The sequence below is a fragment of the Symphalangus syndactylus genome, chromosome 8 (assembly GCF_028878055.3).
Source record: "Symphalangus syndactylus isolate Jambi chromosome 8, NHGRI_mSymSyn1-v2.1_pri, whole genome shotgun sequence".
NCBI classification, from domain to species: Eukaryota; Metazoa; Chordata; class Mammalia; order Primates; family Hylobatidae; genus Symphalangus; species Symphalangus syndactylus.
Window position 1 is genome coordinate 112,740,424 of NC_072430.2, and position 27,107 is coordinate 112,767,530.

A 27,107-nucleotide genomic window follows, 5' to 3' on the forward strand; every position below is an offset into this window, starting at 1 on the left:
CACAAACTAGCCTCTGCAGGAAAGACTGGTGTGTGTAGGGTATCTGGAGTGTAGAGTACGAAGGCCAACAGTACGGTTATCTCAAATTGTTGGTTCATTTCAATGGGGAAAAGATTAGTGTGATCCTATAGGGTATCTCTTCTTCCATTCCACTCTTTGAGGCCCCAGGATTTACTTTAAACAGAGGAGGAAGAGAAGGAGTGAAGGGTAGAATTAGGAGTTAGTTTGGCCATAATCTCTTACCCAGGCCACTCCCCAGTATTGACTTTCTCTTTATGTTGGATTTCAGAGGAGGACATCTTTTTCTTTGCCTGTATCCCAGAGATAGGAGCAACACATTTCTAAGAATAATGACTTGATCAAAGAAATTCGGGGACTCTAATCCCTTTCAGTTCAGATGTTTTAGAATAATTTTCATTCCTAAAGACGGTGATTTACTTTTATTTTTATTTTTAGAGATAGAGTCTCTCTCTGTTGCCCAGGCTGGAGTGCGGTGACGTGATCTCAGCTCACTGCAACCTCCACCTCCCAGGTTCAAGCAATTCTTGTGCTTCAGCTTCCGTAGTAGCTGGGATTACAGGCATGTGCCACCACTCACAGCTAATTTTCATATTTAAATTTAGTAGACACGGGGTTTCGGCACGTTGGTCAGGCTGGTCTCAAACTCTTGGCCTCAAGTGATCCGCCTGCCTTGGCCTCCCAAAATGTTGGGATTACAGACGTGAGCCACTGCGCCCAGCCAAAATATGTGATTTTATGTCTTCTAGGAAAATAGTGTAAAATTCAGCACTTTAAGAAGCTTTTGGTTTTCTAAATTATTTTTGACATATTATTGCTGACAAACAGAAGACTCTGATTAATAGCTTTAGGAAGCCATCATTATTGTTGCGAGTTTAAAGGTTAAAGGCCCGAGATTTAGGAAGAGTTAACACTAAATAATCCTAGATTCTGACTATTTTTCAGGAAATAAATCTTTATATATATTTGTATTCTCTCTCTATATATACACACATATAGTAGGCTAACATACATATACATACAGTAGGCTAAACTGTAACACACACACACACACACACACACACTCTAGGCTAAACTTGCATCCCAGTTTGCCTAGAACAGCCCTGGTTCATGCCTCTTGTCCCAGTGTAATTATTAATAGTATATACTTTCACTCTCAAAAATGACCCAGTGTAGGCCGGGCGCAGTGGCTCACTCCTGTAATCCCAGCACTTTGGGAGGCCGAGGTGGGTGGATCACCCGAGGTCAGGAGTTTGAGACCAGCCTAGCCAACATGGTGAAACTCTGTCTCTGTTAAAAATACAAACATTAGCCGGGCATGGTGGTGCACTCCTGTAGTCCTGGCTACTTGGGAGGCTGAGGCAGGAGAACTGCTTGAACTAGGAGGCAGAGGTTGCAGTGAGCTGAGATTGCACCACTGAACTCCCGCCCAGGTGACAGAGACTCCATCTCAAAAAAAAAAAACAACAACAACCCAAAATCAAAACAAATGACTGAGTTTATGGCTCGGTGTGGTGGCTTACACCTGTAATTCTGGCACTTTGGGAGGCCCAGGCAAGAGAATCGCTTGAGCTCAGGAGTTTGAGACCAGCCTGGGCAACATGGCAAGACCCTGTCTCTACTAGAAATAAAAAAAATTAGCTGAGCATGGTGGTGTGTGCCTGTAATCCCAGCTATTTGGGAGGCTCAGGTGGGAGGATCGCTTGAGCCCTGGAGATGCAGGCTGCAGTGGGCTGTGTTTGTGCCACTGCACTCCAACCTGGGTGACAGAGTGAGACCTTGTCTCAAATAAATAAATAAATAAATAAATAAAAGACCCAACTTAAGAAACAAATTATATGCTAGTCTGTTTATAAGCCCCTTGGGTGTTGGATATAGAGACCTTGAGCACATGGGACGGAAGAAGGTTCTATAAAAAATGAACAGGGCTGGGCATGTTGGCTCACACCTGTAATCCCAGCATTTTGGGAGGCTGAGGTGAGTGGATCACCTGAGGTCAGGAGTTTGAGACCAGCCTGGCCAGCATGGTGAAACTCTATCTCTACTAAAAATACAAACATCAGCCGGGCGTGGTGGCCGGCGCCTGTAGTCCCAGCTACTTGGGAGGCTGAGGCAGGAGAATCGCTTGAACTCGTGAGGCAGAGGTTGCGATCAGTCGAGATCGCATCATTGCACTGCAGCCTGGGGAACAAGAGCAAAACTCCGCCTCAAAAAAAAAAAAAAATATATATATATATATATATGTATGTATGTATGTATATATATGAACAGCCCTGTGGGTGTGGCTAACAGCCAAGAAGAGAGGAACAAGAAAGGGAGAGAAGGCAGACCACCACCCAGCAGTAGGTTGAAGCCTATAGGGCAATCTAATATTACATTTGTGTCAATGTATTGTTATGATGTAAACTTGCACTGTGCCCCCATACCCTTTATTATAAAGCCAGCTGCACACATCAGTGCCTCACGTGAGAGATGGTTCAGAAGTTAAAGGAAAAGGAGCTCTGTCCCCCATGTGGGTCAGCGTGGTGCATGAGGACAGAATAGCAGCACACATGGGAGGGCAAGATGACCCACCCAAGGCCGAGGCAGGAGTTCAGAGTGGGGGCTCCTGAGAGTAGCATGAGCGACTCATTCCTTCTCCAGAATTACCAAAGACATCAGGTTATGGATATGTTGGTGGAAGTGGGTACACAAAGCTCCCACCCCATGTAAGATGGGATTTGAGGCAATTCATTAGAATCTCAAAGGCTGGAGTACTTCCAATAAATTTTGATCTGAAGCCATTCGTTTGTTTTATTGATGAACCTTATATGGAACATCCACAAAACTTTAATTTCTGCAGGATGTTGTTGAAGGTGGTGTTTACTTAGTACCCTCTTTATGAGGACTCACAAGAAAATTTTAGGTTTCAGTACTGACAATGTTTAGGCTTATCTTGAATAATTAATTGTTGAATCTTGTTTTCTTCTCTGCCTTGATGGCTGCTGGATCCAAGTCTGGATCTATCTACACTGAACATAGCACCTCACAGCACACAACTCGGGTTCGAACTTCACTCTTGGCTCCGTCTCATCTCTCCTACTTTTGTTTCTCGTCTGACCCAATTTCCTCATTCACTTATTTGGAATTTTTTAAGTTTATTGTACCATAATTTTTTATTAGCAACTTTGATTTTTTTTTTTTTTGGAAGAGACGAACTCTTACTCTTGCTCAGGCTAGACTTGAACTCCTGGGCTCAAACAATCTTCCCGCCTCAGCCTCCTGAGTAGCTGAGACTGCAAGTGCATGCCACTGTGCCTGGCTAACCTTAATTCATTTTTAAAAACCAAAGAAAACAAACATACACTCAAACAAATTTCTCCAGAAAATTTCAATTGCTTATTTTCCACTTATTATTATTATTATTATTATTATTATTATTATTATTATTTGAGACGGAGTCTTGCTCTGTCTCCCAGGCTGTAGTGCAGTGGCATGATCTCGGCTCACTGCAACCTCTGCCTCCCAGGTTCAAGCAGTTCTCCCGCCTCAGCCTCCCGAGTAGCTGGGATTACAGGCACATGCCACCATGCCCGGCTAATTTTTGTATTTTTTTTTTTAGTAGAGACGGGGTTTCACTATGTTGGCCAGGCTGATCTCAAACTCCTGAGCTTGTGATCTGCCCACTATGACCTCCCAAAGTGCTGGGATTACAGGCGTGAGCCACCACGCCCGGCCACTTAGTATTATTATGTGTAATCATAATATTTTACTCTCTATTGACATAACATGAGGCTGAGTTTCCCTGTGCACATGTGGTTTTTGTAAATGTCCTGACATTATTCCACAAAGCACATATAGCGAAAACACAGTGAATTCTATTTGGACTGGAAATCTCATAGTGGAATGAGATATTGGCAGTGGAAGTGAGAGGAAAGGGATGGTGACTGTTAGGAGGATAGGAGTGCAATAATAGGTAAGAGTGGATCAGTTCATTTATTTGTTTGTTTATGGAGCTGAGGTAGGAGTCTAGTGGCTGAGAACAACTTTCCTCTTCAGCGAAGGACTGGACTATTAGGGAAGACAATAGGGATAACCTGGAGGGATAACTTGGAGGTGTTTCAAAAAGTACGAATTCACCACTGTAGCTGCAAATCTAGCCTTGTGAGACTAACTACAAATGGCCTGAGCGCAAGTGAACTGAGCTTTTATTTGAGCCTACATGTTTTAGTCATTAGAAGAGTGCTGGAAATAATATCTCTGCATTATTCCCCTTATAAAAGATTGCTTCCCATCTTGAAAACATGTTATTATGTTTGGCTTAGTGCCATTATCACTTATAAATGCTTAATAGAATGAAAGACAGGGCTCTGCTAGTGCCAGAAACACAAGCTAAATCTTTTATTAGATTTTAAAGGAGAAAAGTGGAGAATGTAAATACTTCAGCAGAGATCCATGACTCGTCTAAGAGAGCCAACTTTGGCATTTGGAGCCCCCCAGTCAAGAAACCTCCGGTACTCCCCAGGCCTCAGCAGATACTGCCTCCCCCTGTAGTTGGGCATCTCATAGAGGATCCAGCTGCCCTCCAGCACATTGAGGGAGTGAATTTCAGTGAGGCGGAAGCGGTCCTGAACAGAGAGACAGTCGTCTGTGAGCTCTGACATTTGTCCCCTCAATTCATCTCTCTCGTAGATCTTCATTCTGTAAGTGCCAGAGTGCTGGAGTGGCAGACAGAAAAAGCAAGAGTAAACGAACAAAAATAGATGGAAATTAAAGCTACAGTCCCTACACCTCCCTGGCCACACCTGCCCAGAAGTTCTCCCAGGCCAAGTTTGCTTCTAGAACAACCCTGTTGCAAAGTTAAGGAGCTGTCCCAACCCCCAGTCACCCACCGCTGAGTCTAATGATTCATGGGCAGAGCTAGGTCTTTGGGAATTAAGATTTGCTTACAATAAAATTTATCACATCATTTTAGTGCCTGTTATTTGAGAAAGCCTTTCTCAAAGGAGAAAACTGAGAGTCATTGGAAAGCTAAATGTCATATTATGTATATACAGGGAAAGGAAAATAAATCTTGGGACCTCAAAATCACTAAGCTAAAGGGAAAAGTCAAGCCAGGAACTGCTTAGGGCAAACCTGCCTCTCATTCTATTCAAAGTCATCCCTCTGAGGCTCACCTGAGACAAATGCATGTCTAATTGCTTCCTCTCCCCTATTGTTTATGTAAAGATGCAGATTCATCCAGCCAGACTAAATGGTGTATTCAGTGGAAAGCTGAACAAGGACTCAAAGAACCTTTTGTCTCTTATCTACTGTTTTTTTTTTTTTTGAGACAGAGTTTCCCTGTTGTTGTCCAGGCTGGAGTACAATGGTGCAATCTCAGCTCACTGCAACCTCTGCCTTCTGGGTTCAAGTGATTCTCCTGCCTGAGCCTCCCGGGTAGCGGGATTACAGGCGCCCACCACCACGATCAGCTAATATTTTGTATTTTTAGTAGAGACAGGCTTTTACTATGTTGGCCAGGCTGGTCTTAAACTCCGTCAGGAGTTCAGGCAGTCCACCCACCTCAGCCTCCCAAAGTGCTGGGATCATAGGAGTGAGCCACGCGCCCAGCTCTGTCTCTTATCTACTTCTAACCAGGAACCCCTACTTCCTGTCTTACCAGACTGAACCAATTTACATCTTACACGTTGATTGATGTCTCATGTCTCCCTAAAATGTATAAAAGCAAACTGTACCCCCAACCACTTTGGGCACATGTCTCAGGACTTTCGGAGGCTGTGTCATGTCCTCAACCTTGGCAAAATAAACCTTCTTTCTGTTTTGTTTTGTTTTGTTTTGTTTTGTTTTGAGATGGAGTTTCATTCTTGTTGCCCAGGCTGGAGTGCAATGGCGTGATCTCGGCTTACCGCAACCTCTGCCACCCGAGTTCAAGCTATTCTCCTGCCTCAGCCTCCCGAGTAGCTGGGATTACAGGCATGCGCCACCACGCCCAGCTAATTTTGTATTTTTAGTAGAGGCTTCTCCATGTTGGTCAGGCTGGTCTCAAACTCCAGACCTCAGGTGATCCGCCTGCTTTGGCTTCCCAAAAGTGCTGGGATTACAGGCATGAGCCACCGCGCCCAGCCTTGGCAAAATAAACTTTCTAAATTGACTGAGACCTCTCTCAGATATTTGGGGTTCACTATTATATGCACACACACACACACACACACACATATATTTGTTTCTTGAGACAGGGTCTCCCTCTGTCACCTAGGCTGGAGTGCAGTGGCATGATCATGGGTCACAGCCCCCTCAACCTCCTGGGCTCAAGTGACCCTCCCACCTCAGCCTCTCGAGTAGCTGGGACTACAGGCATGCACCACCACATCTGGCTAATTTTCAGTTCAAATTTCTCTTCTTTTCTTTTCTTTTTTTTTTTTTTTTGAGATGGAATCTTGCTCTGTTGCCCAGGCTGGAGTGCAGTGGCACGATCTCAGCTCATTGCAATCTACCCTTCCCAGGTTCAAGCGATTCTCCTGCCTCAGCCTCCCAAGTAGCTGAGACTACAGGCGTGTGCCACCACGCCCAGCTAATTTTTGTATTTTTCGTAGAGAGGAGGTTTCACCATATTGGCCAGGGTGGTCTTGAACTCCTGACCTCCTGACCTCGGCCTCCCAAAGTGCTGGGATTTTAGGCGTGAGCCACCGCACCCAGCCTTCAGTTCAAATTTCAACCTATCTGACTTTTAAGCTTCCTTTCTAGCCTCCTGCTCTCAACTTATTTATTTCCCTCAACAGCAAGTATCACTTTCTATAATTTCTGTTTTTATGACACTGTATCCCATGCCTCCCACACGCCACAATTCTAAGATTTCTGCAGTCACTCCCCAGAAAATAGGGAATCTCAAACTTTAGTTTCAGATTTGGCCTTTTCTCTAATTTATACCTCTAAGTGAGCTAATAGGTACTGACCATTAAATTAGAATAGAAATCAGAAGACAGGATCCTATCTTCTCAGGAGGAATAATCAAATAGAAAAGTAAGACAAAGCAAGCAAAAGTTTGTTTCTGTTTTTGTTGTTGTTTTTTTGAGACAGAGTCTCGCTCTGTCGCCAGGCTGGAGTGCAGTGGCACGATCTCAGCTCACTGCAAGCTCCACCTCCCGGCTTCAAGCAAGCAATTCTCCTGCCTCAGCCGCCCGAGTAGCTGGGATTACAGGGTGCACACCACCACACCCAGTTAATTTTTGTATTTTTAGTAGAGACGAGGTTTCACTATGTTGACCAGGATAGTTTTGATCTCTTGACCTCGTGATCCACTTGCCTCGGCCTTCCAAAGTGCTGGGATTACAGGCATGAGCCACCGTGCCCAGCCACAAAAGTATTTTTTAATCAATTAAACAGTCCCAGGTTATATTAATACATTTTGATATATTTGATTTCTGACTTGATATGGCTTGAAATGAACATTTAATACATTTTATCTTGAATAGATGGTAAATTTAGTTTCTTCCATGTCCTGCTTTTTCTTAATTAGTTTTTGCTCTTTCAGCTTTTTGATTATGTTTAAAATATAAAATCTGAGAGCATATGATTTTAAAAAAACCAACACAGAGTTCATGAAGAATGGCTTCCCATCTGAGACACCCTGTTAGACTGGCCTGCATGTACTGTGTCACTTCCACTTTCTGTCCTCTAGTTAGAACTATTAGGTTTAAGAATAATGTGATTAAATAGGCCAGATGTGGTGGTTCACACCTGCAATCCCAGCACTTTGGGAGGCCGAGGCGGGCAGATCACTTGAGGCCATGAGTTCGAGATCAGCCTGGGCAACATGGTGAAACCCCATCTCTACTACAAATAAAAAAATCAGCCTGGCATGGTGGTGCATGCCTGTAATCCCAACTACTCAGGAGGCTGAGGCAGGAGAATTGCTTGAACCGGAGAGGCAGAAGTTGCAGTGAGCCGAGATCATGCCACTGCACTCCAGCCTGGGGGACAGAGCGAGATTCCGCCTCAAAAAAAAAAAAAAAAAAATGAAGAATATCATGAAATAGCTTTTATTTCCAAAAAGATGGAAGGCAAAGACAGAGCCATACTCACCGGGGGGATGAGGCAGCAGGAGCGGATGGAGTCGCTAAGGCCCATCCACTGCTGGTAGTCGGGGTACTCCCCGCGCCGCAGAAAGTACTGGTGGCCCTGGTAGTTGGGGCGCTCATAGATCATCCAGCAGCCGCTCTCCACCCGGATGGAGTTGCAGCGGCTGAGATAGGGTTGTAGGTTGGGGCAGTCAGTGGTGCATTCATAGCTGCGGCCCTGGAAGGCCCTGTCCTCGTAGAAGGTGATCTGAAAAATGGAAGATATGGGAGCATGGAGTGATTGGCCCCCACTGAGGCCACTGCATTAGGGCCAAGGCTGAGCATCCGGTACCCAGGACTTACCTTTCCCATTTTGAAGGAAGTAAGCAGATGTTTTCTGCTTGCTGTGTGGGACTGCGGGAAAGTCACTGTATATATAGCAGCGCTGACTGCTGCCTCCACAGGAAATCACACAAAAGGGCCCATTTTGGTGAGTAAGGGGATTTGCAAGCTCGCTGCTCTCCCTGCCCCGGTCACTGGGGTTGGCTGAATGGTTTACTCTCATTCTTTCTGGTAGGTTCGGGTTGTTCTAATTCACTAAAGCTGTTGTTGCCATCGAAATGAATAGAGTATACTTTTAGTTGAGCAAAAGGACGGGCGAAATTCTGTCTCTGTGCTTTTATTTTATAGTTTACTCTGCTTAATTGACTTCTCAAAAGTCATTAAACTAAGTAATGAATTCTGCTTAGGGACTGGTGGTGTGTGTGTGTGTGTGTGTGTGTGTTTTAGTTTTAAAAGCCAGAATTTAAATAATAAGGAATCTTAAAGAAGAGGGAATTAAGTGAAGTAATCTGTGAAAGTGCATTAAAAACCATAAAGCTTAGTTCAAATTCAAAATTCTGTGATCAGTCAGGCGAGGTGGCGCATGCCTATAATCCCAGCACTTTGGGAGGCTGAGGCAGGTGGATTGCTTGAGCTCAGGAGTTAGAGACCAGCCTAGGTAACATGGTGAGACCCCGTCTCTACAACAAATACAAAAATTAGCCTGGCATAGTGGCACATACCTGTAGTCCCAGCTACTTGGGAGGCTGAGGTGAGAGGATCGCTTAAGCTCAGGAGGTTGAGGTTGCAGTGAGCCATGATTGCACTACCACACTCCAGCCTGGGCAACAGAGCAAGACCCTGTCTCGAAAAAAAAAAAATTCTGTGATCATCATTGTTGGTATTTGGGGGCTTGTCTTGAATAAAACTGATACTTGCCTGGAATTTTGTAGGCTTCTGGGGGCTGGGTATTATTTCTTGTTCATTTCTTTCCCTGAGCCCTACAGCAGAGGGTTGGCACATTGCAGGTCCTCAATAATTGGCGCTGGCCTGAGCAAAAACAGATAGTTGTGGCTTTCTTCCCCCTTTCAGATCTTCCTAAGGGCCTAAATCCCTCCTTCTGCTAGTGGCTGTCCAGAGTCCCGCCTGCTGTTTGGTATTCCTGCTCTGCCTCAAATGTTACCACTACGTGGCTGATTGGTCTTCTCAAGGCATGGGACCAAAAGGGCTCAGAGTTGGTCCCTATTGCTGGCAGATTGGACATTCTAAGGTGGCAATAGCTGGATTAGCCTCAGTAAGTAGGAGTTAATGCATAGCCTTCATCCATACCACTATGAACGCTCTGTTAGTGAGCTCACTGCCAGTAGTAGGGTGGCTGATGGCAGAGGCTGACTAGTATCAACTGACCAAATCATTTTGTCTACTTGGTTGTTTAGTGCCTCTTCAATGGTGGATACCTTACACTGGGCCTTCACAAGGGATACAAGGATCTTCGCCCTTTGTGCCCACTCCCATATCTCCCTGCACATTCCTCTACCCCAGACCTTCTTGTCCCTAATCTTCCAATCTTTCTCCTTCCAGGCCCTGGACCAGCCAGCCAAGCCACACATTACTGCTCAATAATTCCATATATGCTTGACCTTGGGCTACTTTTCTTTCTGCACCTAGTGAGCAGCCAGGTGCGCTGCCTCAAGTTTGCCTTTGGGGAGGATTTCCGTCACTGCTGTCTTTAGGGTGACTCCTGAGTGAGCTATTCTGCAGCAGCATTCTATTTTGGGCTTGTACCCAAATGCCATGCCAATTTATTAGTGTATCAAGCTCAGCCTTCCCCCACTCTATCAGCTGGTCAGAAGGGACCCCTGCAGGCAGTTGTGTGAGCTGAGAGAGAGCTATTGCAATAATGGTGACCTCATCCGATCCCACAGGGAAGGCTAGGGCTAGAGTCGTCAGGAACTTAGGCAAGTGGACTGGGAATCTGTGCCTCTGCATTGCCCAGTAATTTGATGTGGGCTGCTGCTGTGGAGAAGTGTTACTTTGGGCAAGGCAGCTTCCTCCAGCGAGGAAAATTCTTGGAGACAAACTCAGCTTTAAGCTGTCAGCATCTGGGAGAAGGAGTGCTTCAGTCCGGAGTGGAAGTCCAGGCAGCACCAGAGTGTCCACTACAAGAAGAAAATAAAGCTGAGATAACTGCAGTTAACATTTTGGTGTTTTATCATCCCAGCTTTTTTATATGTCAAACCCATATGTGGTTGTACAGTATTATTTATACTGTGTAGCATTCTCTTGTTTTCTTCTAAGTCATCTTTCAAATAAAGTGATTAGTAATGCTGATTAAGGTGATCAGATTTAGTGTTTTAATAATTTTTTTTTTTTTTTTTTTTGGTGAAGAGAAACTGAATGAAAAATCGTTCTAGACTCTCTATTGCTTAGCTATACCCAAGCTTGAGGTCTAGTCAGTATTCAGGAAATTATCACTCACCCAGTGGACTTACTAAAATAATGTAAATAGTCTTTATGTGCTGAAAGTTCTAACTGTTAAAGAGACCAAATTAACAACCCTGTTTTATGTAAGACCTAACATATTCAGTGTGATTCATAGGTGGGTGTTTGAAGATGATGATGAACTATCATGTAGTGAGCATTGATCTGATTTAAAATTACCCAGATTTTTATCTGCAGTATGATGTTTAAGTGATTTAGGACCCTAGAGAAACATCCTTTTTTTTTTGAGACAGAGTCTCGCTCTATCACCCAGGCTGGAGTGCAGTGGTGCGATCTCGGCTCACTGCAAGCTCCGCCTCCCGGGTTCACGCCATTCTCCTGCCTCAGCCTCTCCGAGTAGCTAGGACCATAGGCGCCCGCTACCACACCCGGCTAATTTTTTTGTATTTTTAGTAGAGACGGGGTTTCACCGTGGTCTCGATCTCCTGACCTCGTGATCCGCCTGCCTCGGCCTCCCAAAGTGCTGGGATTACAAGCGTGAGCCACCGCGCCCGGCTGAGAAACATCCTTTAAGTCATACAAATTCAACCAATCTCTGGTTCTGATACATAGAAGAATCAGTAATCCTATGAAAGAAAGATAAATTATTAGGAACACAAAATCAAAATCTCTTTGATTCTAATAGAAGAAATTTAAGGATTAAAATTAAGGATTAAAGAGTTGTGACTCTTCTTGAAGGGCTCACTTTGACATTTGTCTTCCCCTAGTGGTGAAATTCCTGTTTTCTTTGGAGCCTCAGTAGGAGTTTTATCCCCTACAGTTGGGCATCTCGCAGAAGATTCAGGGTCTTTTACAAGCCTAGGGATCGGGAGCAGATATCCTTGAGAGGAACTAATCATGGATGTGGTAATAGTCTTCAGGGAGCTCCAACATGAGGCCTCCTTACCTGGTACTGGGAGCTGGTCACCTTTGAAAAATAAAAGAGAAGAAAGAAGATGAAAAATAAAAGAGAAGAAAGAAGATGAAAAATAAAAGAGAAGAAAGAAGAAATCAGTGCATGATTTTGTTATTATGGCTTTATAAGAACTTATATAATATATAAAAGCCTAACTGAAGATAAAATTTGTTCAGTGCTTAGATCACACAAATCGGAGAGCCTGCCTTTGACTTGGCACGTTAATGAACATTATAATTCAGGCACATTAATGAGCATTATAATTCAAAGAGCAGAATTACCTGTAATTAACCTGGGTTTTCACCATAGTTTGTACAAGGAGATAGCTACTTTCTCCCCACTGCTCACGAGACTGGTGGCTTCCTCTTCTGGCATGGGGCAGGGGCCCTAATATCCTATGGGCCCCAAAGATCCCATCTGCCCCAAAGTTTCTAGGTGCAGGGAAGCTGGTATTCCCAGAGATCTGTAAATAGCTGATACTGTCCAGCCAGGCAGCTTGTGTATTTCTCCTACTCACTTATGCTACCCTCCAAAAAGGGAAATCTAAAGTGGGTGGGTCCCTCTATTGGAACAGAACCTACACAGTATCCAGTAGATACCCAGGCCCTAGCCTGACTCTCCATAGCCAAATAAACAGTATGGAGTGTTTATAGGCTGGCTCTCTGGCCCGTTCCTTAACCTATCCCATGTGACATTGAAGAATTTGTTCCAACCTCTTGCACAACTAGTGACAGCCCTAAACAAGCCTTGAGGCAAATTGTTAATAATATTGAGACGATTGGGGAATCAAATTAAATACTTAGAAATAAAATGTTGGTTCAAGAGGTTGGTGAAAGAGCCTCATCTGCTGTTTCCAAAGTCATGGGAATGTCTGGGCCTTGAACTCAAGTCCTCTCAGTTGCATAGTCAGCTTCTGCTATTGGAGTATCAGGCACCTAGGCTGGTTAGAGTTGTAGGAGGGGAGAGTGATAGTTTCAGGGCCTGCACCATTGCTTGGTGGAGAAGCCAACACTTGAAAACAATACCACCTATGACAACCTATCCTGCTTGTCCCATGGTCTGGATTTCACACTGCTTTCTCTAAAAAGTTTTTTTTCATCACAATACTAACAACCACCAGGAAATTGTTGACTAGGCATTATTTGTGGAGAATACACTCATGGGAGCAATAGCTATACACATCCACTAACTTCTACGATTTCTGTAACTGCTTGTGAAAAGTCATTTAACTTCCCTAAGCCTCAGTTTCCCCATTTATTAAATAGGAATAACAATGAAAATCAGATGAGACAATGGATTTGAAAGCATATGACAAATTGTAAAATATTGCCAATGATTTAGAAAATCATGTCATACATATTGTTAAAGAAAAAATTATCACACTTGTTAAAGTGGTAAGGCAAACTGTTCAGAGGGGGCCATGGAGATAGGAACAGGGATCATTACAATGGGGTTTTGCAGTGGGGAAGACAGATTGTACTCAACTCTGACTCCAAAAAGGATAAATGGGGATTTACAACCTAGGAGTCGGGTCAGGGGCAGTGGATGGAAAATTACTAAAAGGAAACACCAAGGATAAGAGGTTTCTGGCTAAACTGACTTGGTAGAGTAAATGCTGAAGGACGACCAAGGTGTTCAGATATCAAGGGTAGGAGATATTCACTAAAGTGACTCAGGAGGATTCTCGATCAAACTGGATTCTATAAGGACAAAAAAGGAAGCCCGGGGCTGGATGTAGTAAAACAAAAGACTCAGAGAAGACTGACTATAATTTCGGTAAAAGGGGAGAGTGTGTTAGTTTGTTCTTACACTGCTATACAGAATTACCTGAGACTGGGTAATTTATGAAGAAAAGAGTTTTAATTGACTCACACTTCCACAGACTGTACAGGAAACATGGCTGGTAGGCCTCAGGAAACTTACAATCATGGCGGAAGGCAAAGGGGAAGCAAGCATATCTTACCATGGTGGAGCAAGAGAGAGAGTGAAGGGGGAAGTGCCATACGCTTTCAAGTAACCAGATCTCACTCACTATCACAAGAACAGTAAGGGGGAAGTTCACTCCCATGATTCCATCACTTCCCACCAGGCCCCTCCCCTGACACATGGGGATTACAATTTGAGATGAGATTTGGATGGGGACACAGAGCCAAACCATATCAGTCTTTGTCAATATTTTAATAAATGCTAAAGATGATAATATTAGTAGCCTTGATACATCAATTAATAATATGTTTTTAGAATTGAAAGCAAAAATTATGATCATCTCAATAAAGGCAGAAAAAGCTTTTGATAAAATCCAACATCCCTTAATGATTAAAAACTCTCAACAGACTAGGCATCAAAGGAACATATGTCAAAATAATAAGAGCTATCTATGACAAACCCATAGCCTATATCATACTGAATGGGCAAAAGCTGGAACTATTCCCCTTTAGAACTGGAACAAGACAAGGATGCTCTGTCTCGCCACTCCTATTCAACATATTACTGGAAGTCCTAACCAAAGCAATCAGGCAAGAGAAAGAAATAAAAGGCATCTGTATTAGTCTGTTCTCATGCTGCTAATGAAGACATACCTGAGCCTGAGTAATTTATAAAGGAAAGAGGGTTAATTGACTCACAGTTCCATATGGCTGGGGAGGCCTCACAATGATGGCTGAAGGCAAATAAGGAGCAAAGTCACATCTTACAGGGTGGCAAGCAAGAGAGAGCTGTGCAGGGGAACTCCCATTTATAAAACCATCAGATCTCATGAGACTTATTCACTACTATGACAGCAGTATGGCACAAACTGGCCCCATGATTCAATTATCTCTACCTGGCCCCACCCTTGACACATGGGGATTATTACAACTCAAGGTGAGATTTGAGTGGTGATGCAGCCAAACCATATTAGCATCCAAATAGGAAAAGAAGTCAAACTATTTCTCTTCACTGATGATATGATTCTATACTTACAAAACCCTGAAGACTCCTCCAAAGGCTACTAGAATTGATGCACAATTTCAGCAGGGTTTCAGGATAGAAAATCAATATATGAAAAACAGTAGCATTTCTGTATACCAATAATGTCCAGGCTGAGAGTAAAATCGAGAACACAATCCCATTTACAACAGCCACAAAGAAAATGAAATACCTATGAATACAGCTAACCAAGGAGGTAAAATATCTTTATAAGGGAAAGTACAAAACACTACTGAAAGAAATCAGAGATGACACAAATAAATGAAAAAATATTCTATGATCATAGATTAGAAGAATCAATATTGTTAAAATGGCCATACTGCCCAAAACAATTTACAGATTCAATGCTATTCCTATCAAGCTACCAATGTCATTCTTTACAGAATTAGAAAAAAAGTATTCTAAAATTCATATGGAACTAAAAAAAAAAAAAAAAAAAGTCCAAATAGCCAAAGCAATCCTAAGCAAAAAGAACAAAGCCAGAGGCATCACGCTACTCAATTTCAAACCATATATACTATTAGGCTACAGTAACCAAAATATCATGGTACAGGTAGAAAAACAGACACATAGACCAGTGGAACAGTACAAAAACTCAGAAATAAAGCTGCACACCTACAATCATCTGATCTCCAACAACACTGACAAAAACAAGCAATGGGAAAAGCACTCCCTATTCAATAAATGGTTCTGGGATAACTGGCTAGCCGTATGCAGAAGATTGAAACTGGACCCTTAACTTTTACCATATAAAAAAAGTAACTCGCCCTTTCCGGCGGTGACAACCTACCCACACGAGAATATACCTCTCGCAAAGGATCTCCTTCATCCCTCTCCAGAATAGGAGAAGAGGAAACACAAGAAGAAACGCCTGGTGCAGAGCCCCAATTCCTACTTCATGGATGTGAAATGCCCAGGATGCTATAAAATCACCATGGTCTTTAGCCATGCACAAACGGTAGTTTTGTGTGTTGGCTGCTCCACTGTCCTCTGCCAGCCTACAGGAGGAAAAGCAAGGCTTACAGAAGGATGTTCCTTCAGGAGGAAGCAGCACTGAAAGCACTCTGAATCAAGATGAGTGGGAAACCATCTCAATAAACGCATTTTGGATAAGTCCTAAAAAAAAAAAAAAAAAGTAACTCAAGAAGAATTAAAGATTTAAATGTAAGACCCCAAAATATAAAATTCTAGAAGAAAATCTAGGAAATACCTTTTTCAACATTGGCTTTGGCAAAGAATTTTGGCTAAGTCCCCAAAAGCAATTGCAACAAAAACAAAAATTGACAAGTGGGACCTAATTAAACTAAAGAGCTTCTGCACAGCAAAAGCAACTATTAACAAAGTAAACAGAAAACCTACAGAATGGGAGAAATTATTTGCAAATTATACATCTGGCAGAGGTCTAATATCCACAATCTATAAGGAACTTAAACAGTTCAACAAGCAGAAAAAAACAAATAACCCCATTAAAAAATGCGCAAAGGATGTGAACAGACATTTCTTAAAAGAAGACATACAAGTGGCCAACAAATATATGAACAAATGCTCATTACTACTCTTCAGAAAAATGCAAATCAAAACCACAGTGAGATACCATCTCACACTAGTCAGAATGGCTATTATCAAAAAGCCAAGAAACAACAGATCCTGGTAAGGCTGTGGAGAAAAGGGAACACTTATACACTGTTGATGGGATGTACATTAGCTCAGCCACTGTGGAAAGCAGTTTGGACACTTCCCAAGGAACCTAAAACAGAGCTACCATTCAACCCAGCAATCCCATTACCGGATATGTTCCCAAAGGAAAATAGACCATCATACCAAAAAGACACACACACACACTCATATGTTCATCACCATGCTATTCACGATAGCAAAGACATGGAATCAACCTAGGTGCCCATAAATGGTGTATTGGATAAAATACGTGGTACATATACACTATGCAATACTACACAGCCATAAAAAGAATAAAATTCTTTCCATTGCATCAACATGGATGGGACTGGAGGCCATAATCTCAAGGGAAGAGAAAACCATATCCCACGTGTTCTCACTTATAAGTGGGAGCTCAACCTTGAGCACACATGGACATAAACATGGGAAAAATAGGCACTGTCGACTACTAGAGGGGGTAGGGAAGAAGGGATGCGTGGACTGAAAACTACCTTTTGGGTACTATGCTCACTACCTGGGTGCCATATACCTATGTAACAAAGCTGTACATATACCCCCTGCATCTAAAATAAAAGTTGAAATTAAAAAAAAATTTTAAAAATGTATGTTTCTATGCCTTTTTTTTCTTTTAGGTAGAGACAGGGTCTCTCTATGTTGGGCTGGGATCAAACTCCTGGTCTCAAGTGACTTTCCTGCCTCGGCCTCCCAAAGTGCTAGGATTATAGGCGTGAGCCATTATGCCTGGCCTGTTTCTGGGCTCTGTCATACTGCCTACACTTTTGTTTATGGTATAGAGACTAAACATGATCAATGGATAATTTCATTTTTTTTTTTCTTTTGAGACAGGGTCTCACTCTGTTGTCCATGCTGGAGTGCAGTGGCATGATCAAAGCTCAGCCTTTACCTCCTGAGCTCAAATGGTCCTTCCAGCTAGCCTCCTGAGTAGCTGGGAATACAGGCATGCACCACCACCACACCCAGCTAATTTTTATTTTTATTTTTATTTTTTGTTGAGATGGGGTTTCACCGTTTGCCTAGGCTGATCTCGAACTCCTGGATCTTGCCCTCCTTGGCCTCCCAAACTGTCGAGATTACAGGTGTGAGCCACAACTCCTGGCCGGATAATTTCGTATATGGGAACACTTTTGTTTAATTTAGCAAAGATCTTCTGTTTGGTAATTTTGATATCACAGACAATGATGACTACGAGGAAGGGTAACCCATGTGGGGACTGTGCAGTCTGAGCAGATGGAGTTGTTGATGTGCTGGTGGTTGATGTATCTGCTCTAGCAGAACATCCAGCCCTTGCTGTCCACCTGTATACACCAGGTTGCTGCAGCTGAAGCAGGACTGCAGATCAGAGTGGTCACCGTTGCACTCACAAGTGGTCATTTGCAATGGAATATGCCAATAGTAGGGAAATCCTCCCCAGAACACGTTACCATAAGTTCATGACAAGCCCCTGTTCTAAACTCATCTCACTGTGGCCAGAGGACTGAGGATGCAAAAGCCAGGGTTGTTCATCAGCTGTAACAGAGACTTGGGAGAGAGAGAGAGAGAGAGTGTGTGCTTCTGCATATTTTAACTTTTATCCTTCATTGTGTTATAGCTGTGCATCCTTTCTGCAGACTTCTTTTCCTGGCTCTCTGGTAACCAGCTATATGTCTTCCATACGAAGCCTCCTGAGTTCATCAGTACATCATTGCATCATTGACACGACCCTGCTGAACTATGCCACGTCTGCCTTTGCTTAAGTGGGTAGGACTGAACCTGCAGCAAACTTTGGAGCACTCATTTGGCTCACAATGATAAAAATAGTAATACTTAATAATAGCCTACTGTATCATGAGTGTCTAGTATGTTCCAGACGTCGTACCAGGAATCTTATACAAGCTACATCATGTAGCCAACTCAGCCCAATTAACACCAGGACTACCCCTAATATTTGAGAGATACTATGCCTAGAGCATAAATAGAGCCCCTCCCGACTCCATGAAGTACCCTCCTTTCTTCCCAGTCTCTCACATGTCCAAGTTCTATCTATATGCCCCCTCCTCAAACAGCAGCCTGTGGCTATCAGCGTGCCCGGGAGGACAGGCCTGGGGAAGACTCCCTCTTAAGTCTCGGATGTGATCTCGGGTCTGAGTGGACGGAATTTTGAAGATCCAGGTATAAAGAGTGTGGTCTAGAAGGAGAGGCGTGGGGATGTCCCCTGATCCCACAGATTCCTGCCCCATTGGGAAGAGTTCAGCTACAAGAAACAAGAGGGAAGTTCTCTGAAGCACCCAGTCCAGTCTGGGGGTCCTGGTCCACCAAGTCTAATCACAGTACTGATCACTAGGGAGAAACGAATCCGAAAGGTACACATAGCTAGTGAGTGAAAGAACTGGGAATAGAACTCAAGTCTGTCTGCCTCAAGGCCTAAGCTAATTGTCTCTTCATACACTGATGATTTGTTTTAGATGTTATCTCTTCAGGTGTGCATATCTTGTATCTTCTCTAAATTATACACTTGTCATAGTAGGTCCATTGTCATGCTTTTATTTTTTTGAATTTCCACAAGGTCTGCACCCAAATAACCTATTCAATCCCTATAAATTCTGTGCATCTTGGGCTTTAACAGGGATTCCAATATATTCTAGTGGATTGGCCAATTTATTAATTGGTGGAAGGCTGATTTCTTTTCTCTTCCTTTTCTTTTGTTTTTTGTTTTGTTTTATTTTGTTTTTTGAGACAGGGTGTCACTCTGTCATTCAGGCTAGAGTATAGTGGCATGACCACAGCTCACTGCAATCTCTACTTCCTGGGCTCAAGCAGTCCTCCCATCTCAGCCTCCTGGGTAGCTGGGACTACAGGTGTGTGCCACCACAGTGGACTAATTTTTTGTATTTTTTGTTAGAGACAGGGTTTTGCCATGTTCCCCAGGCTGGTCTCAAATTCCTGGGCTCAAGCAATCTACCAGCCTCAGCCTCCCAAAGTGTTAGTATTACAGGCATCAGCCACTGCATCTGGCCCTGAGTTAATTTTTATGTATGGTGTGAGATTTGGGTCCAGCTTCATTTTGCATGTGGATATCCAGTAGTCCCAGTACTATTTATTAAAAAGATTATTTACTCCCCATTGAATGGTCTTAGCATCTTTGTCAAAGACCAGTTGATAAATCTCCACCCAGGGGTATGTAAAATAAAAAAAAAATCAGTTGAACATAGACATATAGGTTTACTTCTAAACTCGCAATTCTATTCCATCTGTCTATATATCTATCCTTATGCTAGTACCCCACTATCTTGATTACCATTATTTTGTGGTAAATTTTGAAATTGGGAAGTATGAATGTTCCTGCTTTTTTTTCTTTCTCAAGGCTGTTTTGGCTATTCTGGGTCCCTTGCAACTCCATATGGATTTTAAAATCAGCTTATCAATTTTTACAAAGAAGTCAACTGGGACAGAGCATTATTTTTGTTTATATAAATTTGGGAAAAAAACTAACATTCTGGAATTGCAGCTCAGTATTTTTTATTTGAGATATAATTTACATACCATACAAATCACCAATTAAAAGTGTACAATTTATTGGCTATTTGTGTGTTTACAGAGTTGTTCAACCAATGCCACAATCAATTTCAGAACATTATCATCGCCCCCCACAAAAAAATCCTTTATCCCTTAGCAGTCATTCCCTATTTCTCCCCAGTTACCACTCCCTTTTTCCACCCCAGTGCTAGGCAACCACTAATCTTCATTGTCTATTTGCTTATTTTGGAAATTTCATAAAAATAGAATTATAAAATATGCAATCTCCAATGGGTTTTTTTCAGATAGCATGTTTTAAAAGTTCACCATATTGTAACATGAGTTGATACTTAATCCCTTTTTTTTTTTTTTTTTTTTTGAGACAGAGTCTCACACTGTCTCCCAGGCTGGAGTGCAGTGGCACGATCTTGGCTCACTGCCACCTCCACCTCCCAGGTTCGAGCAATTCTCCAGCCTCAGCTTCCTGAGTAGCTGGGATTACAGGCGCCCGCCACCAAGCCCAGCTAATTTTTTGTATTTTTAGTAGAGACGGGGTTTTACCATGTTGGCCATGGCTGGTCTTGAACTCCTGACCTCGTGATTCCCCCTCCTCAGCCTCTCAAAGTGTTGGGATTACAGGCGTGAGCGCCGCACCGACAGATACTTAATTCCTTTTTTTTTTTGAGATAGAGTCTCGCTCTGTCGCCCAGGCTGGAGTGCAGTGGTGCAATCTTGGCAGAATCTCGGCTCACTGCAAGCTCTGCCTCCCGGGTTCACGCCATTCTCCTGCCTCAGCCTCCCGAGTAGCTGGGACTATAGGTGCCCACCACCACGCTTGGCTTTTTTTTTTTTTTTTGTATTTTTAGTACAGACAGGGTTTCACCGTGTTACCCAGGATGGTCTCTATCTCCTGACCTTGTGATCCGCCTGTCTCGGCCTCCCAAAGTGTTGGGATTACAGGCGTGAGCCACCGCTCCCAGCTATGTTTAACCTTGTGAGGAACTGCCAGACTATTTTCCAAAGCAGCACATCATTTTACTTTGTCTTTTGTTACATTTTTTCCCACCAACAGTGTATGGGACTTTCAATTTTCTCACATCCTCACCAACACATTATTAGCTTTCTTTTTGATTATGGCCATCCTAGTAAATGTGAAGTAGTACCTCATCTTGCTTTTTGTTTCATAAAGAACTCCACTAACGTAAAATTCATATACAAGAACGTGCAGCTCTATTATAGTGGAAAAAAATCCCAGAGATATGTGGGATAGCAAACATTAATCACTCACTCTACATATAGTTGAGTCCTTTTTTTTTTTTTTCTTTTTTAAAGAGACAGGGTCTCACGTCGTCGCCCAGGCTGGTAGTGTTGATCTCCTCGGCTAAGGCAATCCATCCACCATGGCCTCCCAAAATGCTGGGATTATAGGCGTGAGCCACTGCACCCAGCCAGAGTCTTCAGTAATTTAGTCTTGATAAAAATTCATATTGGAGTCCAACACGATGACCGCATTGTGATACTGAATTTGAGAAGACACTGTGGATGTATTAAATTCTTACATTTGTATAATAATTTAAAGGTAACAAAATTTGCTCACAATCTTTTCCCATAATTTCCTTGTGATTATCCTGGGATTTAGTGAAGCAGGAATTTATTATCACTTTCAGTTTTCAGTAAGGTAATTTAGGCACAGAGATGGTAAGAAGTGACGTGCTCAAAGAGATAAGCTAGAAAGTGGGGTAACCAACCATTTGGGGTCACCTGACACTGAGGGGCTTTCTGGGATGGAAGACTTTAAGTGCTAAAATTGAGAGAGTCCCTGGAAAATTGGGCTGGGTTGGTTACTCTACTAGTAAGTAGCAGAGGTAGGCCGTTTAACTCTTGGTTTAACACTTTTGCTACCAGATTGCCTAGTGAAGCAGGCTTGCCCTTCTCTATGTGGAAGTTCTCTTTAGAACTCCTCTCTTCAGCTGGGCGCGGCGGCTCACGCCTGTAATCCCAACACTTTGGGAGGCCGAGGCAGGTGGATCACCTGAGGTCAGGAGTTTGAGACTAGCCTGGCCAATATGGCGAAACCCCGTCTCTACTAAAAATACAAAAATCAGCAGGGCATGGTGGTTCACACCCTTAATCCCAGCTACTCGGGAAGCTGAGGCAGGAGAATCGCTTGAGCCCTGGAGGTGGAGGTTACAGTGAGCCGAGATCACGCCACCGAACTCCAGCCTGGGCGACAGAGTGAGACCCTGTCTCAAAAAACAAAACAAAAAATTCTTCTCTTCATGCATTTTTTCTCTCCTTGTTTTTTTTTTTTTTTTTTTTTTTGAGACGAAGTCTCACTCTATCGCCCGGGCTGGAGTGCAATGGCACGATCCCAGCTCATAGCAGGCTCTGCCTCCCAGGTTCAAGCAATTTTCCTGCCTCAGCCTCCTGAGTGGCGGGGACTACAGGCACGCACCATCACGCCAGGCTAATTTTTTTGCATTTTTTTACAGAGACGGAGTTTCACCATATTAACCAGGCTGGTCTTGAAATCCTGAGCACAAATGAGCCGCCCGCCTCGGCCTCCCAAAGTGCTGGGATTACAGGCTTGAGCCACCGCGCCCAGCCCACATTTTCTCTTGACTAAAACCTTACCTGAGACTTCAGCTTCCCTAATCCTTCCAGCAATCCCTTGTGTTTGGCATTCCAGCCACAAGCCACAATGGGTCCTGTATTTTTTCCTTTCTATGAGTTCTAAAGTATTTTTTGTTATGCTCATCTTTCTTCTTTCCTTCAGATTGTAGGTCATGAAAGGTAGAAATTGTCGCTTCTCTCTCCTTTTCATGACAGGAATGGATATTCTGTAAATACCATTGCCTGACTAAGAACTGAGTGGGCATTCAAAACATCTTTCAGGGTCAAGTAAGTTGCCAGGGGTCGCCATCTATTAGAATTCAGTTATTATTTAAAGATAAGGGCCGGGCACGATGGCTCATGCCTGTAATCCCAGCACTTTGGGAGGCCGAGGTGGGCGGATCACCTGAGGTCGGGAGTTTGAGACCAGCCTGACCAACATGGTGAAACTTCATCTCTACTAAAACTACAAACTTAGCCGGGTGTGGTGGTGCATGCCTGTAATCCCAGTTACTTGGGAGGCTGAGGCAGGAGGATCAATTGAACCTGGGAGGCGGAGGTTGCAGTGAGCCAAGATAGCGCCATTGCACTCCGGCCTGGTGACAGAGCAAGACTCCATAACAAAACAAATTATAAAATAAATAAATAAAGATAAACAAGAGCCACTTAGTGCAGGGAACACAATTTGTATATTTATTGTGTTTCTATGGGGATCATAACAAGGCAGGCATAGCTCAGTACAAATCGGTGACCCGTCTCAAAGAGCCGACTTTGGCATCTGCACCCCCCCAGTCGTGGTACCTCCTGTAGTCCCCAGGCCTCAGCAGATACTGCCGCCCCCGGTAGTTGGGCATTTCATAGAGGACCCAGCAGCCCTCCAGTACGTGGAGGGAATAGATCTCAGGGAGACGGAAGAGTTCTGGAACACAGGCGCAGTCATCAGTGAGCTCAGACATAAGGCCTCGGTAGTCATCTCTCTCGTACAGCCTCAACTTGTGCGAGCTGGTCTGTCATGGCAATAAACAAAAGAAGAAAAATAAACAGCATGCATCCTTGGGTGTCAACGAAAGTGACACAATCAGTCTGCATCTTCATGAAGCATGGCTTTTATTTTATTTTTGAAATAATGGTTTTGCTGTGTTGCCCAGGCTGGAGTACAGTGGCAGGATCACTGCTCACTGCAACTTTCACCTCCTGGGCTTAAGCAATCCTCCCACCTCAGCCCCCCAAGTAGCTGGGATCACAGGTGTGCACCACGACACCCAGCTAATTTATTTTTAAAAATTTTTTTGGCCGGGCGCAGTGGCTCACGCCTGTAATCCCAGCACTTTGGAAGGCCGAGGCGGGTGGATCACGAGGTCAGGAGATCGAGACCATCCTGGCTAACACAGTGAAACCCCGTCTCTACTAAAAATACAAAAAATTAGCTGGGCGAGGTGGCGGGCACCTGTAGTCCCAGCTACTCGGGAGGCTGAGGCAGGAGAATGGCGTGAATCCCCGGGGGGCGGAGCCTGCAGTGAGCCGAGATCGCGCCACTGCACTCCAGCCTGGGCGACAGCGAGACTCTGTCTCAAAAAAAAAAAAAAAAAATTTTTTTGTAGTGAGGGAGTCTCACTATGTTGCCCAGGCTGGTCTTGAATCCCTGGGCTCAAGCGATTCTCTCACCTTGGCCTCCCAAAATGTTGGGATTACAGGTGTGAGCCACTGCACCTGGTTGAAACATGGTTTTTTAAACCAGTTGATAAAGTGTTTCTCCCCTGAACCCACTTTCAATGTTGTTATTCTAACAAATTAGGAAAAATATTAAAATAAATCTGACCTGATCAATGAACTGGAGATGTTGTGGAAGAAACAAACATTAAAATACAGGGAATAAAAGTGTGTTATTTGTAAGCAGCATCAATACAATTGTAGTCAGTGAGTCTGTAGTGAGGATTTCAACTCTCATTTCCATTTTGACTCCATATAATTGAGTCTTATCAAGCTTGTTTTTGAGTCACTTTTTGCACTGATAATTTACAGTAATTTATATTTACACGGAGTCCACATGTCTTTTCAAGTGACATTTTGCCAAGTCATTTGTGCCATTTGAGTTTCTTGCCCCAAAGAAATGCCTATTTTATTTATACCTCTTTGTGCATCTGCAAATTTTTCTGGCCTAAATTTGATTTTTTTTTTTTTTTGAGATGAAGTCTCGCTCTGTCACCCAGCTGGAGTGCAGTGGCATGATCTCGGCTCACTGCAACCTCCGACTCCTGGGTTCAAGCAATTCTCCTGTCTTAGCCTCCTGCTTAGCCAGGACTACAGGCATGCACCACCATGCCTGGCTAATGTTTTGTATTTTGGTAGAGACAGGGTTTCACCATGTTGGGCAGGCTGGTCTTGAACTCCTGACCTCAAGTGATCCGCCCAGCTCGGCCTCCCAAAGTGCTAGGATTACGGTTGTGAGCCACTGAGCCTGGCCGTGATTTCAATTCCTGAATCTCCTTGTCACACCACATAATTTGGTGCCATCAGAAAGTGGAAACACATGCTGCACGTGATTAAAAAGGATTAAGCAGCATTTTGGTGAGGACCATCTTCTATGAAATCCTAATCAATTGTGTGTCTCTGATATTTTTAAGAAACTAGTTGATAATGACTCCTGGAAATTATAAATCCAAGTTGAAACATATTTTCCTAGGTTCTAGTGAGTCCTAGAATGTAGTGAAAAAAATTTCCAATGCAATCAGAATACATTATACCTATATTGTTATCCCATAGTCTGTTAACTTTTCATCATTAAAAAATAATTATCATGGCCGGGCACAGTGGCTCATGCCTGTAATCCTAGCACTTTGGGAGGCCGAGGTGGGTGGATCACCTGAGGTCAGGAGTTCGAGACCAGCCTGACCAACATGGAGAAACCCTGTCTCTACTAAAGATACAAAATTAGCTGGGCATGGTGGCACATGACCGTAATCCCAACTACGAGAGAGGCTGAAGCAGGAGAATCGCTTGAACCTGGGAGGCAGGGGTTGTGGTGAGCTGAGATTGTGCCATCGCACTCCAGCCTGGGCAACAAGAGCGAAAGCGAAACTCTGTCTCAAAAAAAAAAAATTATCTAGATAAACTAGATAGACTTTTCTTTTCTTTCTTTTTTTTTTACTACTGAATAAGGTGACTTTTATGTAGAAATTAGGGATCACCTAGATGCTACCAAGTTTAATTTAAAGGCTATGTTGTGATTTCCCATGCCCTAAAACAATTATTGATGTTCTTAAGTAAGAAAAATAGAGATTATTGTTACTTTTTTTTTTTTAAATGTTTGAGGGTCAGGCCTTGCTATTCTTAGTGTGAACACTCATCCTGCATTGGAACAAACTGACTTTTATAAACAGGAATTGATGGCCATGGATCATTGATGCTATCACATCAGTCGAGTTGAAGCAAGACTCACATGAGGAATTATACGGCAGGATTGGACCGAGTCGCTGAGGCCCATCCAGTGCTGATAGTCGGGGTACTTGCCTCGGCGCAGGAAGTACTGGTGGCCCTGGTAATTGGGGCGCTCATAGAGCATCCAGCAGCCGCTGTCTACCCGGATGGAGTTGCAGCGGCTGAAGTAGACCCGCAGGTTGGGGCAGTCACTGATGCAATTGTAGCAGCGACCCTGAAAGTCTCGGTCCTCATAGAAGGTGATCTGAGGTAGAAATAAGGTGACAGTAGACAGTCAGCTGGAAGGAACATCCCCACACAGCACAGACCCCCAATAGACATGACGCAGCACCTCCACAGGCTCACCTTCCCCATGGTTGTTGACAGAGGGTGAGTAGCATCTAGTATGATGGGGACAAAGGGGCAACTGGTATATATAGCAGGGAAGCTGCTGTGTTGGCAAAAACAACACAAAAGGGACCTGGGGTGGTGCATAGGGGGATTTCTGTGTTCTCTTTTTTTTTTCATTTGAGATCATGGGGCAGTGGGCTCTCTCTCTTTCTGGCATTTTCGAGTTGTCCTCACTAGCTCCAGTGAAAGGTATTAAAGTCAGCAGAGCCATTATGACCTTGGAGACAAAGGGCGCACTTCTCATCCTATGCAGCTCACTAGAAATACATTACATGCCCAGCATTCTGCAATGTTTGCCTATGGAAACTGCTGAGATGGAGGTTGGTGGTTCCATCTGAAGTCACTTATGAGAAGCATATGCGTTCCAGAAGGACTTGAAGTGTGAAGAGGCAACAAAAAAATCCCAGACAGAAAATCCTCTAATTGAAAGGCAATTATATTTCTTAAATGACTTCATCAGTATGATATGGTTTTGATAAAAATATTTTGCATATATTTATGTAGGGAAAACATAAGATTAGAAGTGTGTACGATACCAACATATCAATCATGGTAATCAATGAATGGCAAGATTATAGATCTTAGCTTTGTGTTTTTATATTTTGTTTTTTGCTGCTGTTTTCTTAATTTTCTATTATATCTGCCATCTTCAGCCAGACAGAAAAAAAAATCCAATTATAAATATAACAATTTCATGAGATGAAAAAATAATAAAATCAATCTTTAAATGTATG

General features: G+C 43.3%; 3 protein-coding genes across 3 annotated transcripts; 1 reads left to right on the top strand and 2 right to left on the bottom strand.

The window, feature by feature from the left end:
• Nucleotides 1-4,374: 4,374 nt before the first annotated feature.
• On the bottom strand, nt 4,375-8,467 carry CRYGB (crystallin gamma B). The gene is made up of 3 exons (XM_055290431.1): nt 8,421-8,467; nt 8,083-8,325; nt 4,375-4,715 (listed from the first exon to the last, which is right to left on the bottom strand). Exons 1-3 carry the CDS (start codon nt 8,427-8,429, stop codon nt 4,440-4,442), a joined length of 528 nt encoding a protein of 175 aa, XP_055146406.1. The 5' UTR covers nt 8,430-8,467; the 3' UTR covers nt 4,375-4,439.
• A 7,067-nt stretch (nt 8,468-15,534) lies between these two features.
• On the top strand, nt 15,535-15,855 carry LOC129488358 (small ribosomal subunit protein eS27-like). Its single transcript, XM_055290435.2, has one exon. It carries the CDS (start codon nt 15,641-15,643, stop codon nt 15,797-15,799), a length of 159 nt encoding a protein of 52 aa, XP_055146410.1. The 5' UTR covers nt 15,535-15,640; the 3' UTR covers nt 15,800-15,855.
• A 7,360-nt stretch (nt 15,856-23,215) lies between these two features.
• Nucleotides 23,216-26,370, bottom strand: CRYGA (crystallin gamma A). The gene is made up of 3 exons (XM_055290434.1): nt 26,329-26,370; nt 25,985-26,227; nt 23,216-23,552 (listed from the first exon to the last, which is right to left on the bottom strand). The coding sequence occupies exons 1-3, from the start codon at nt 26,335-26,337 to the stop codon at nt 23,280-23,282; spliced, it is 525 nt and encodes a 174-aa protein (XP_055146409.1). The 5' UTR covers nt 26,338-26,370; the 3' UTR covers nt 23,216-23,279.
• Between the last annotated feature and the right edge of the window lie 737 nt (nt 26,371-27,107).

Coding starts and splice junctions, on each gene's coding strand:
- LOC129488358 (XM_055290435.2), top strand. CDS start 15,641: ATGGATGTGAAATGCCCAGGATGCTATAAAATCACCATGGTCTTTAGC.
- CRYGB (XM_055290431.1), bottom strand. Junction 4,716..8,082: donor CCTGCTGCCTCATCCCCCCG/GTGAGTATGGCT, acceptor CTGCCACTCCAG/CACTCTGGCACTTACAGAAT.
- CRYGA (XM_055290434.1), bottom strand. Junction 23,553..25,984: donor CCTGCCGTATAATTCCTCAT/GTGAGTCTTGCT, acceptor TTGCCATGACAG/ACCAGCTCGCACAAGTTGAG.